This window comes from Eptatretus burgeri, chromosome 13, assembly GCF_056783735.1.
Source record: "Eptatretus burgeri isolate ZD-2024b chromosome 13, Ebu_testis_v1, whole genome shotgun sequence".
Taxonomy (NCBI): Eukaryota; Metazoa; Chordata; class Myxini; order Myxiniformes; family Myxinidae; genus Eptatretus; species Eptatretus burgeri.
In genome coordinates this window covers 78,102,797-78,115,296 of record NC_140973.1, presented here as the reverse complement: position 1 = coordinate 78,115,296, position 12,500 = coordinate 78,102,797, and the positions used below count along the sequence as shown (strand labels likewise).

General features: G+C 47.4%; 1 protein-coding gene across 4 annotated transcripts in view; it reads right to left on the bottom strand.

Moving 5' to 3' along the window:
• The window catches only part of COL7A1 (collagen type VII alpha 1 chain), a 287,085-nt gene that overhangs the window by 274,382 nt on the left and 203 nt on the right, over positions 1–12,500 (bottom strand). For all 4 annotated transcript variants that reach the window (XM_085853235.1, XM_085853234.1, XM_085853238.1 and 1 more), the window contains exons 1-2: positions 12,322–12,500; positions 2,302–2,482 (exon numbers count right to left, since the gene is read on the bottom strand). The exon at positions 12,322–12,500 is cut by the window's right edge and continues 203 nt beyond it. In XM_085853235.1, the coding sequence (XP_085709361.1) occupies positions 2,302–2,374 (73 nt within the window). In that variant the 5' untranslated portion in view covers positions 2,375–2,482; positions 12,322–12,500. The remainder of the gene's footprint in view (positions 1–2,301; positions 2,483–12,321) is intronic.

Below are 12,500 nucleotides of genomic sequence, written 5' to 3'. Positions count from 1 at the left end.
GTAAGCCAGCGTTTTACATACATTTTGATACGTTGCCATTGCTGGCTAAAACGTCAAGGTGTGACTGGGCCTTAAGGGGCCGAGCCCGAACCATGAAAAATAGCCCCAGACCATTATTCATCCTCCACCAACCTTTACAGTTGTCACTGCATTCAGACAGGCAGTGTTCTCGTGGCATCCGCCAAACCCAGATTCGTCCATCGGACTGCCAGATGGTGAAGCGTGATTCATCACTCTAGACAACGTGTTTCCACTGCTCCAGTCCAATGGCGGTGAGCTTTACACCACTCCAGCTGACACTTGGCATTGTGCATGGTGATATTAGGCTTGTGTGCGGCTGCTCGGCCATGGAAACCCATTTCATGAAGCTCTCGGCAAAGAGTGCTTGCGCTGAAGTCGCTTCTAGAATCAGTTTGGAACTTGATAGTGAGCGTTGCAACAAACAACAGACGATTTTTTCATGCTACACGTTTCAACACTCGGTGGTCTCGTTCTGTGAACTTGTGTGGCCTACCACTCCGTGGCTGAGCTGTTGTTGCTCCTAGACGTTTCCACTTCACAACAACAGCACTTAAAGTTGACCAGGGCAGCTCGAGCAGGGCAGAAATTTGATGAACTGACTTGTTCGAAAAGTGTCATCCGATGACTGCGCCACGTTGAAATCACTGAGTTCTTCAGTGCGGCCCATTCTACTGCCAATGTTTGTCTATGGAGATTGTATGGCTATGTGCTTGATTTTATACACCTGTCAGCAATGGGTGTGACTGAAATAGCTGAATCCACTAATTAGAAGGGGTGTCCGCATACTTTTAGCTATGGAGTGTATCATGCTCTCCAGTACTATATCGTTTTTGGCCCTATCTCTCAATGATGAAGAATCACTTTAAAAATTAAACAATTCTCGAATCCAGATCCTGATTCACCAACATTCACCAACATCTAATCAATTTGTTATATTCACACACCCAACCTGTCCACCAAGTTTTATCCGAATCCGTCCACAACTTTTTGAGCTATCTTGTACACAGGCAGACAAACAAGCAAACAGAAAGGGGGTGAAAACATAACCTCCTTCACTTTTGGTTGGTGGAGGTAATGATCACACACACACACACACACACACACAATGTGCAAACACATGTATGGGTGAACACACACACACACACACACACACACACACACACACACACACACACACACACACACACACACACACACACACCTTTTGGCTGGGACCATAGTTGAGGAAACAATATTATAGTGAGAAGAATTACTTCAATGCATGACCAAACCTACCAAACCCATGTCTAAACCCACCAAACCCATGTCTAAACCCACCAAACCTACCAAACTCATGTCTAAACCCACCAAATCCGTGTCTCAACTCACCAAACCCATGTCTAAACTCACCAAACCTACCAAACTCATGTCTAAACTCACCAAACCTACCAAACTCATGTATAAACCCACCAAATCCATGTCTTAACTCACCAAACCCATGTCTAAACCCACCAAATCCGTGTCTCAACTCACCAAAAAAATGTCTAAACTCACCAAACCTACCAAACTCATGTCTAAACTCACCAAACCTACCAAACTCATGTCTAAACCCACCAAATCCGTGTCTCAACTCACCAAACCCATGTCTAAACTCACCAAACCTACCGAACTCATGTCTAAACTCACCAAACCTACCAAACTCATGTATAAACCCACCAAATCCATGTCTCAACTCACCAAACCCATGTCTAAACCCACCAAATCCGTGTCTCAACTCACCAAAAAAATGTCTAAACTCACCAAACCTACCAAACTCATGTCTAAACTCACCAAACCTACCAAACTCATGTCTAAACCCACCAAATCCGTGTCTCAACTCACCAAACCCATGTCTAAACTCACCAAACCTACCAAACTCATGTCTAAACTCACCAAACCTACCAAACTCATGTATAAACCCACCAAATCCATGTCTCAACTCACCAAACCCATGTCTAAACTCAACAAACCTACCAAACCCATGTCTAAACCCACCAAACCCATGTCTAAACTCACCAAACCTACCAAACTCATGTCTAAACTCACCAAACCTACCAAACTCATGTCTAAACCCACCAAATCCGTGTCTCAACTCACCAAACCCACCAAACTCATGTCTAAACTCACCAAACCTACCAAACCCATGTCAAAACTCACCAAACTAATGTCTAAGCTCACTAAAACCATGTCTAAACTCACCAAACTCATGTCTAAACCCACCAAACCGACATCTAAACTCACCAAACCCATGTTTAAACTCACCAAACTGTTGTCCTGTAGTGGGTCCCAGAAAAGCCGTGAGATAGAGCAGCGCAAGGCCAGCCGACCAAGCCATGGGCTCTTGGGCACACTTTGGGATAGATGCCAAAGGAGACTCGTGTAGTGAGAGAGTCTCTCTGAATGAGTGGGAAGGCAGCGATCGGTCTCAGGCTCAAGGCAGTTCCTGTAAACGGTCACAAACAGGTCCACAATGTTGATGTATTGATGCGATTCCAACAAATGTGTGATACAACAGGTATCAATGAAAATGCTTGACATACAGGGATGTAATATGAAGCTCCTTGTTACACAGTCATTTCCAATTTTGCCCCATTTGATCACTCAGGCCTGGGGTGTGTTCACAAATCAGCTTGTAGGGCACTCGCCAAGTGCCTTTAGCACCCAAGCAAGCCCTCCAACGAACACTGTTGATAAGAACCGGATGGCTTGGCAAGCGATAGGTAATGGAACACACACCTGGTCCCAGTTCTGACCATCAAAACGGTCAGTACATTTGTTAGTAAAGTCGTCTTCCAGTTCCAGTTTTGGGTTGAACTCAACGACGAAAGAAAGTCTTAAATCTATGAATTGCATGGATGTTGTGTTTGTATCTGAAGATGGGTAATAAAGAGAAGGAATGGGTGGAACTGGACATAATCAGAGAAAGCACACGCACTGTGTTTGGGGGATTTTCAGACATATCTGATCAATGTAATCATGTATGATTAGCTTGTCTGGAGTCATGCCATTGTAGGGAGGTTTGAATAAATCAAGAGAAACCGAAAATTATCATCATCTCACCCCGAAAGGACCGGCTAGCAATCCCCAATCTCCCCCCCCCCCCAAACCTACTTTCTTAACAATCCTCTTGAGGAGGTTCAATAAATCAGACTCCTGGGTCTCACTATCATCCATGATCTTTGATGGGCAAACCACATTTCAAAGTTGGCCTCCAAAGCAAGACACTGACTGGGCAACCTCTGTCGTACACCTGAACTCCTATCCACCGACAAGGCCTTTATTTATCTGCAGCATAAGGGAGGACTGCTTTCCCCTCCGGGCTGGCTCTCCTGCTTCACGTCTTGTTCAGGTTGACGTGGAAACCAAGGCCTTCAAGATCAATGGAATCTCCCACAATGAAGCAGAGTCTATAGGCCTATCACTTCACCATCGCAGACAGATCGGTGGTCTCTGTCTTCCTTCGCATTCTATCTGGTCTTGCACCCTCTGATCTTTCCGTACTCTCAGCCCCCACCTATGCTCCATAGGTTTATACAGGGCACATGTGGTCCACCATCAAACCCCTTCCAGTGAAACTCTCAAAATTCAGGATCACTGCTTACCTCCACTCATCCGTTCCTCTTTTTTTCCCCTGCCTGTGGAATCATCTTCCACACCCTCTTCAATCTCATCCCTCTCTCCAGGTCTTCAAGACAGCTGTTCACCATCATCTCAAGTCATCCCTAAATGAAAACTGTGATTTATACCCACCAACACACCGCCACCCCTCACTCCAGTCCATCTCCTTCTAAATTTCCAGTTTTTTTCTGAGTTTCCTTCTGTATCCATCTTGTCTACCCTACTCCCCCCCAATGACCCATCCCTGGCTTGTCCAAGTGTTCCTCTATTTATCCTTCAACCCTGTTGTTGTTCTTCTGTCTCTGTACCTCACATCCTGATCCGTTCAGCGTTCTCACTCTTACATGAGCCTCAACATTGCACTCAAGAAAAAAAAAAAAAACAATAAAATAAAATTAAACATGAAGAGGAACTGTTTTGCATCTCAACCCATGAATGGCTCACCTGGTCCGTCTGTTGACGCTCCGTTACGTCATCTCACGTGAAGGACAATGAACAGTCGCGTGATACAATGTATACTACAAGGAAGCTCGACACCACTAATGCCTTGTCTACATGAAAAGGTTCCAGATCGAGTGATTGCTGGTTTGAGGGTGGTGCTTCATCTTCTGTTGTCATGGTTTCACAACTCACTTGCCCTTTTCTGTGTTACGCTCTTTCTCAATGTTACGTCAAACCCAGCTAGTTTTGAAAGGTTCCCAATGGTGGAAGGAAATCCTTTAATGCCAAATATTCCAGGCCACACAGGATGCGATGCCAGGCTCACAGAGGGCACAAGATACTCAAACACATGGCACGTGGGAGTCACAAATACGCACAAACGGTCCGTCTCGGTCACGAATAACACGCTAATGGGGGAAATTGGGGATGAAACAGCACGCGAGACCATTCAGGCTTCCCACATGAATGCGCTCCCAGAACTGAATGTTCTTTTTTTTCGGGTAATCCGAGTACAGAAGACCCGATGGGAACGCAAGTGAGGACCCGGGCCAAATAGGCCGCAGAATGGGCAGGAAGCGTGCGGTGCTGCAGAGCGACGACCTTTTCTCTCCGATATTGTCTAATCTGCGCATTCTCCACGAGGCCAACATCGAGCATGGATCACGGAGGCCCTCGGTCTGGCCCTCATTACTGTGCGAGTCTTGGCTCGGGATGAAGGAACGAGATTGTAAGTCTTTTTTCATTCCATCGAGCAGCAGTTGCGACGTTGGTAGAAAGACGAAGCAGCGAAGGTAGCGCTGCTTTGTGGGATCGTCATCGTGTGTGATACACAGAGGCAAAGTTGGGCCACAACCTTGCACTTGTTATTTATTCATTGCCAACTTGGCATAAGGGTGAAGGGGTGGAGGGGAAGGGGAAGGGGGTGTATATCGGAAGCAAGGTAGGTGACGCAAAGGGGTAAGAAATGTAAATACAACCATGTAAAGGAAGAGAGTGGGTTAGTGTAGAGAGGCCAAGAGGTAAAACAGACGAGCAAAGGAAATGGTCAAAGACAGGGCAAGAGGTTCATTAGCTCATTTTTCGATGCCCCTGACAACTGATGCAAAACACACACACACACACACACACACACACACACACACACACACACACACACACACACACACACACACACACACACACACACACACACACACACACACACACACACACACACACACCAAAGATTTAATGGACCACTTTACTTGACCAAACATTGCTGCTTTGGGAGGGTTGTGGCAGACAGCACTCTCAGTGGCCATAAGCCGGCTATCCCTTCGACTTGTATTGAGCATCTTTGCCAAGACAGGGTCATGCTCCGGTACCAGGACAACAGAGAACTTGCCAATAGGCATACGAGGATGTGGATGTTCAATGAGCAAGCACAGTGTTAGTACAAATGGATTAATCAAGTTAACAGCCAGATAAGTTACCTGTTAAGTGACAACCACAGGCTTCAGATCCAAGAAAGTTAAATTCCGTCCCCCAATGTCTTCATCCGGCAAGAAATATATGCGTGAGAAGTTAGTTCTTCGTGCAACTTCAGCTGCTGCAGAAGATAATCCAAACACTGGAAGAGGATTTCGAGGCATGATGTAATCTTTGCGGAATGGTCCACTACTCACAGAGTAATTGATGGGTTTAAGGAGCAATTAACGTGCCATTTTACCAGGGACTAACCCAACAACAATATGGGATGATTGGTGGGGAATCGCAGTGGGAAGTCTATAGGTTTGTCTTGGAAACTTGGAAAGCGTCCACCATCAATTTCTGCTTCTCATTTTTGACTCTTCTCTTCCTCCTTCGTTCTACATTTGTATCCTCCTTTTGGAGTGGCAGGGCAGCTGATATGGATGCGCATTTTCCCTCCAAGGTGTCTCGTCTGGGTTTGAATCTCGGCCCGGCAATAAACGACCATCCTGGTGTTTGGCATGCAGGGTAATTCATCAATGTGTGTCCCTTTCCTCTGATCTTAAAAAAATATATATCACATGGTGTCTTTCATGAAGGGGAGGCGAGTTATCGCAGGCACCACCGAACAAACAATAAATTACTGCCTGAACCGTGAATATCAAGTGGTCTGGTCTTCTTGGAGGCTCCGTGTACACCAGGTTACACTACTTGCCATCTCGGAGTGTGGCTGTTGTCTGGTTCACCTGGTTGTCCAGCTCCTCCACTGCTCGTTCATAAATTCCATCTGAGTCCAATGTCCACGACTCCCTGAATTGCTGGAGCTCACAATAATGCTCATCGCCATCATCGTACCATACTCTGTGCAGAGCGTCGGTGCTGCCGAAGTAGCCTCCTGGGCTATTGGGCACAATACTGGATGGGTCACCACTCCAACACAGGATACTCGAATGGCTCAATCATCCCAACAATCTGGTACTCAATTTGCCGACCTTGGAAGGATGACAGGCAGAGTCAACCCCACCTGGTATTAATTCAACAGCCGAGCGGGATTTGAACTCACAACCCTGGGATCCCAAGCCTGGTGGGCTGTGGCCAAGAATTTTTAAGCGTTTCCTCACCGTTGAGCGATCGGGCCGAAACCGATTATATAGCATGATATCTCAAAAGGTTATGGACGGATTCGGCCAAAACTTGGTGGACGGGTTGGGTAGGTTACAAGAACAAGCCGATTCGATTTTGTTTCACGTCTGGATGTGGAATCCAGACTCTCAGTGGGATACAAAACACAAACTGCTCAGCCTGGTGGAGGTGTGCACTCTCCTGGGTGCCCTTCTAGTCTCTTATTGGAATTAAAAGTAACAATCCACCATCTTCGTGGTCCAGTCCAATGGCATATGGAATGGTTCCCAGGATTCCGGAAAATGCAATAAGCTGCGTTTCAGGAATGCTAATTTCAGAAAAGTTCCAGGGGACATCCCCCGGCCAGATCATTTGCCAGCTGGCCTTGTCAGCATTGCAGAAGGGAGGATCTTCCATTGGCAGAAATTCCGGTCAGAAAGTTCACAGATTGATCATTCCCGTGGAGTCACAAAAGTCCTTTGCTGAAGTTCCATGGCTGGTGAGAGAGAGGTACCCACACCCAGCCAAGTTGGATAGTGACAAATGAAATCGCCACATATGAGGAAGAGAGCGTTCGGATGAGTGGTTAAAAGTTGGTCCATGTTGTCTGACAGAGAGATGTAGATGGAGTCGTCACTGTTAGGACGACGGTTCAACATACAGATAAACAAGAGGTGGGAGTGGAGGGAAGTCACAGACAAACGTGGTCCTGGAGGTTTCGACGTGCAAGTGCAGGACATGGACAGTGACAAATGGAGTTAGTGATGAACAGTGAAACTCCCCACAGGGACAGGGTTGAGGCCTATCAAACCGGAGGAGACCTTTGCTTTCTAATGGAAATCCTTTTTCAACTTTTACTTGAAAAAACCTGTTATATTGGCACCCAATAAAGGCTCGGTTTGGTTTGACAGTGTTGAACAATGGTAGAGACAATGCTTACAACCAAAGTAAAAAAAAAAAAAAATACAACTTGAACTGAATATTAAAAAATATTCTTTTATCATTAAAATCTAAACCCGTTACAACCTGCCTGACTAGTGTTGCTGTAACAATTTACATCTCCATTCTCTGCCACAGGTGAACGACGGAACAAGTGTTTCACCTTCATTGCAATTTCAAAAAAAAACAACCACTTACTTTTCCTGAACAGATTATCCTACTGACTTGCACCTCCCCACAGATCCTTCAAATTAATCTTATATGACCCCCCTCCCCCTTTCTACAGACACATCCTCCTACTGACCCTACTTATACCCACAAATCCTCCAAATATGACCCACCCACTCCAGACACATCCTCCGACTGGGCCCCCCCTTGACTCCCCACAGATCCTCCCACTGACCTGTATCTCCCTGCAGATCTTCCTAATATGACCCCCCATCTCCAGACACATCCTCCTAGTGATGCCCCTTATACCCACAGATCCTCCAAATATGACCCACCCACTCCAGACACATCCTCCGACTGCCCCCCCGACTCCCCACAGATCCTCCCACTGATCTGTATCTCCCTGCAGATCTTCCTAATATGACCCCCCCTCTCCAAACACATCCTCCTACTGACCCAACTTATACCCACAGATCCTCCAAATATGACCCACCCACTCCAGACACATCCTCCGACTGGGCCCCCCCCCCGACTCCCCACAGATCCTCCCACTGATCTGTATCTCCCTGCAGATCTTCCTAATATGCCCCCCCTCTCCAAACACATCCTCCTACTGACCCAACTTATACCCACATATCCTCCTAATATGACCCCTGCTCTTCAGGTACATCCTACTACTGACACCCTCCCCCCTAATCACCCCTTACTCCCCACATATCCTCCCAATCCGTACTGGCCCGTTTCACACCCACCACGCTTAGCTTGCCCAGTGTCGTTCATCAGGCGTTGCTAGTGCAGGCTGCACACCCAGCCATGGCACGCCGTGGCTCATTGAGACCGTTTTTAAGATCCACATGACGGGAACTGCAGCTTTCTTACCGAGTCGTTACTCAACAAATCAGCGCAACGAGGCGCAGCTCCAAACCTTAGAACCTAAACTTGATCCTGTGTCGTGCCATGATGAGCATCCTCAGGGTGGTTTCACCACAATGACTTTTCAAATTCATTGCCAAGTTTGTCGGTTTGAGTCGACAATGGAAGGAATTGACACACATGGTCTGCCCTTTGCTCGAAGGAGCGCAGTGAATGCGTGAGGTTTTGAATACTTACACCGACCTGCATTACTATCATTTTCATTCACATAGAACAATAGGGTTCAGTTGGTCATTTACATTGTCCTGAGATGGCATAACATTTGACTAAATAAACGAGGTTGTGATGAAATGTCAACAGGGGGCGCTGCACAATGGACCACGCTGGAATGGGAACGTAAAGCCGGCTGTCCTCGTCGTGTTTAGTTGGGGAGAAGTAGAAGATCCCATTGTCTCTCTCGAGAAGAGGAGGCCATCGTGTGCTGACGCTCTGATCAAATCGAGTGGTTGAGTTTCATTGAAGGAACTCCTTTATGTCTATGAACATGACAGTTCTTACTACACCTTGTCCAATAGTAAACCGGGTGGGCGGCTCATAAAGCATGGACTCTGGTGAAGTCTTTCACGACCAGGCTGGCTCGACCTGACCTTTGACTGGAGATGATTTTGGCAAGAATTTGTAATTTGGTCAAAGTGGTGGTGGAGATAACCTGCGTACTCTTAATGAAAAATCGTGTGATATTTAATGTCCGCCCATGCGAGAAGATGGGAAACCAGCTCAAGGTTCATCCAATGGAGGTGCACTCTGATGGAATGCCCAGCCTGGAAGTCGCCAATCCGAGCGTGCATAGTCGGGTCAGAAATCAAACCCAGAGTAGACAGTTTCAAGGTAAATGAGCTACGACTGCACCATCCTGTCAGGACTACCTGTTGGAAGGTCACCATCTTAACTAAACCAGTTCAAGTGAAAGGGACCTGGTCTAAACGAGGATTAATTTTGAGCCTTTATGAATACGATGCTCCGCACAGAGCAGGGAACCATCTCCACGCTCTGTAGAACTGACTCTACATCCTGTCCTGATGCTAATTATACATTGTCACAAGCTGGACCGGACAGCAAAGCAGCAAGTCAAAGCTTTTCTCTCTCATTCTACAACAAAAATACACTTGGAATCATAAAAATTGCAAAGTTGCCAATTCTTTGAATCAATTACTATCAGATCAACCATATTCACCTTCCTCCAACAAGCCAACCATATTTACCCTCCTCTAACAAGCCAACCATATTCACCTTCCTCCAACAAGCCAACCATATTTACCCTCCTCTAACAAGCCAACCATATTCACCTTCCTCCAACAAGCCAACCATATTCACCCTCCTCTAACAAGCCAACCACATTCATCCTCCTCCAACAAGCCAACCATATTCACCCTCCTCTAACAAGCCAACCACATTCATCCTCCTCCAACAAGCCAACCATATTCACCCTCCTCTAACAAGCCAACCACATTCATCCTCCTCCAACAAGCCAACCATATTCACCTTCCTCTAACAAGCCAACCATATTCACCTTCCTCCAACAAGCCAACCATATTTACCCTCCTCTAACAAGCCAACCATATTCACCCTCCTCTAACAAGCCAACCACATTCATCCTCCTCCAACAGGCCAACCATATTCACCCTCCTTTAATAAGTCAACACACTCACCTCGAAGCTGTCTCGTCTAGGTTTGAATCCCGACCGAACTATAAACCGTCATCCGTGTGTTTCACAGGCAGAGTGATTCCACAATGTGTGAGCTGTTCCTCGGATGGATGTTAAACTGGGTAAAACGTCTGCCGGCATTTGATAGTTGGTGGATGGTAAATATCTCACGGTGTCCTTCGCGAAGAGCAGGCGAACTATCGCCGGCACACCAAACAAATTAAAAATTCCTTCCCTAATCAGTAGAGGGCACTGCATCAGTGGCACCGCCGTGGCCCTCAGCCAATGATGCCACCCCACAGCGTTGTGTTGCATTGGTACGAAGAAGAACTATATCCACCACCTCCAAAAGATGCATCACATTCACCTGCCTTAAACAGGTCAACCATATTGATCGACTCACACTTGCCTGTGAGTTGCACATAGCCTGGTCGAGAAACTCGATCCAGCTATAAACTGCCATCCTGATGTTTCACAGGTAGGGCGATTCATAAACGTGTGTGCCTTCCTCGGATGGACGTTAAACTGGGGGTCCCATCTGCCATGGATGTTAAATAGCCCACGGTATCCTTCAACAAGAGGAGGACAGCTATCGCCCCCGCCAATTCCAAATTCCTGCTCTAACCTACGGGGGAGGGGGCACTGCACCAGTGGCACAGCCCAGTAATGATGCAAACTAGCAGGTAGTGGCTATGTGTACATGCTGCATACAAAATGAAATGCAATAAAATGAATTGACAAACTCCACAGCAGATCTACCATATTCGCCTGACTTTAACGGGTCAACCATTCACACCGCCCACTAACCGTGGGTCAACCATTCACACAGCCCACTAACAGTGGGTCAACCATTCACACCGCCCACAAACCGTGGGTCAACCATTCACACCGCCCACAAACCGTGGGTCAACCATTCACACCGCCCACAAACCGTGGGTCAACCATTCACACCGCCCACAAACCGTGGGTCAACCATTCACACCGCCCACTAACTGTGGGTCAACCATTCACACCGCCCACTAACAGTGGGTCAACCATTCACACCACCCACAAACCGTGGGTCAACCATTCACAGCGCCCACAAACCGTGGGTCAACCATTCACAGCGCCCACAAACCGTGGGTCAACCATTCACAGCGCCCACAAACCGTGGGTCAACCATTCACAGCGCCCACAAACCGTGGGTCAACCATTCACACCGCCCACAAACCATGGGTCAACCATTCACAGCGCCCACTAACTGTGGGTCAACCATTCACAGCGCCCACAAACCGTGGGTCAACCATTCACAGCGCCCACAAACCGTGGGTCAACCATTCACACTGCCCACAAACCGTGGGTCAACCATTCACAGCGCCCACAAACCGTGGGTCAACCTTTCACACCGCCCACAAACCGTGGGTCAACCTTTCACACCGCCCACAAACCGTGGGAACTAGTCCATCGTCCTCCAACGTGTTTAATAAGAGAAGTCTTTCTAGAGCTCTCTCTTCGTCACTCGTCAGGCTCCCATGTTTGGTGTTCCCATCTGAGCACGGAGCTCATGTTGCTGGGTGGGTCTTAAAGTGTAAATCCCACATTCTGTGTTCATGCGTCCATCGTCTACTAATGCTCTTGAAATTAATGTAAAGTACACGAAGGTCTCCCAAGGTCTTTGTGATACATGTACAAGCTCCTCCATGATCCTGAGACCAAGTAAGTAAGTAAATCAATCAATCGTTCCTTTTCTCCCGTACTCGAGCTCTTGCGGGTAAATAAAATATGGACAAATGAACAACCCAAGCAAAACTGAAATCAGTCCCGAAACAAACAGTTCCATCTGGAGGTCTGATTCTCAAGTTTGGAGGAAGGAGGACAAGCCCCGCACCCCACGCCCTTTACATCGACACCTCCACATGACGGGCTTTAAAACACTCTTAATACGGAAAGTTCGTACAACTCGTTTATTACCGACTCATTCACTCACCCTGGGGTTCACAAACGTTTGCACACACCCCGCGGGCAGCCCATCGCGATGGGTCTTCAATTCGCGTCCACCGGAGCACCAGGACCAGGAGGTTCCGTTAATCCAGCGCAGCTGGGACTCCGGTACTAGATCCCGCGCTCGTGATGACTGCAGCAGTAGATCCTGTAGCCCGTACTCGT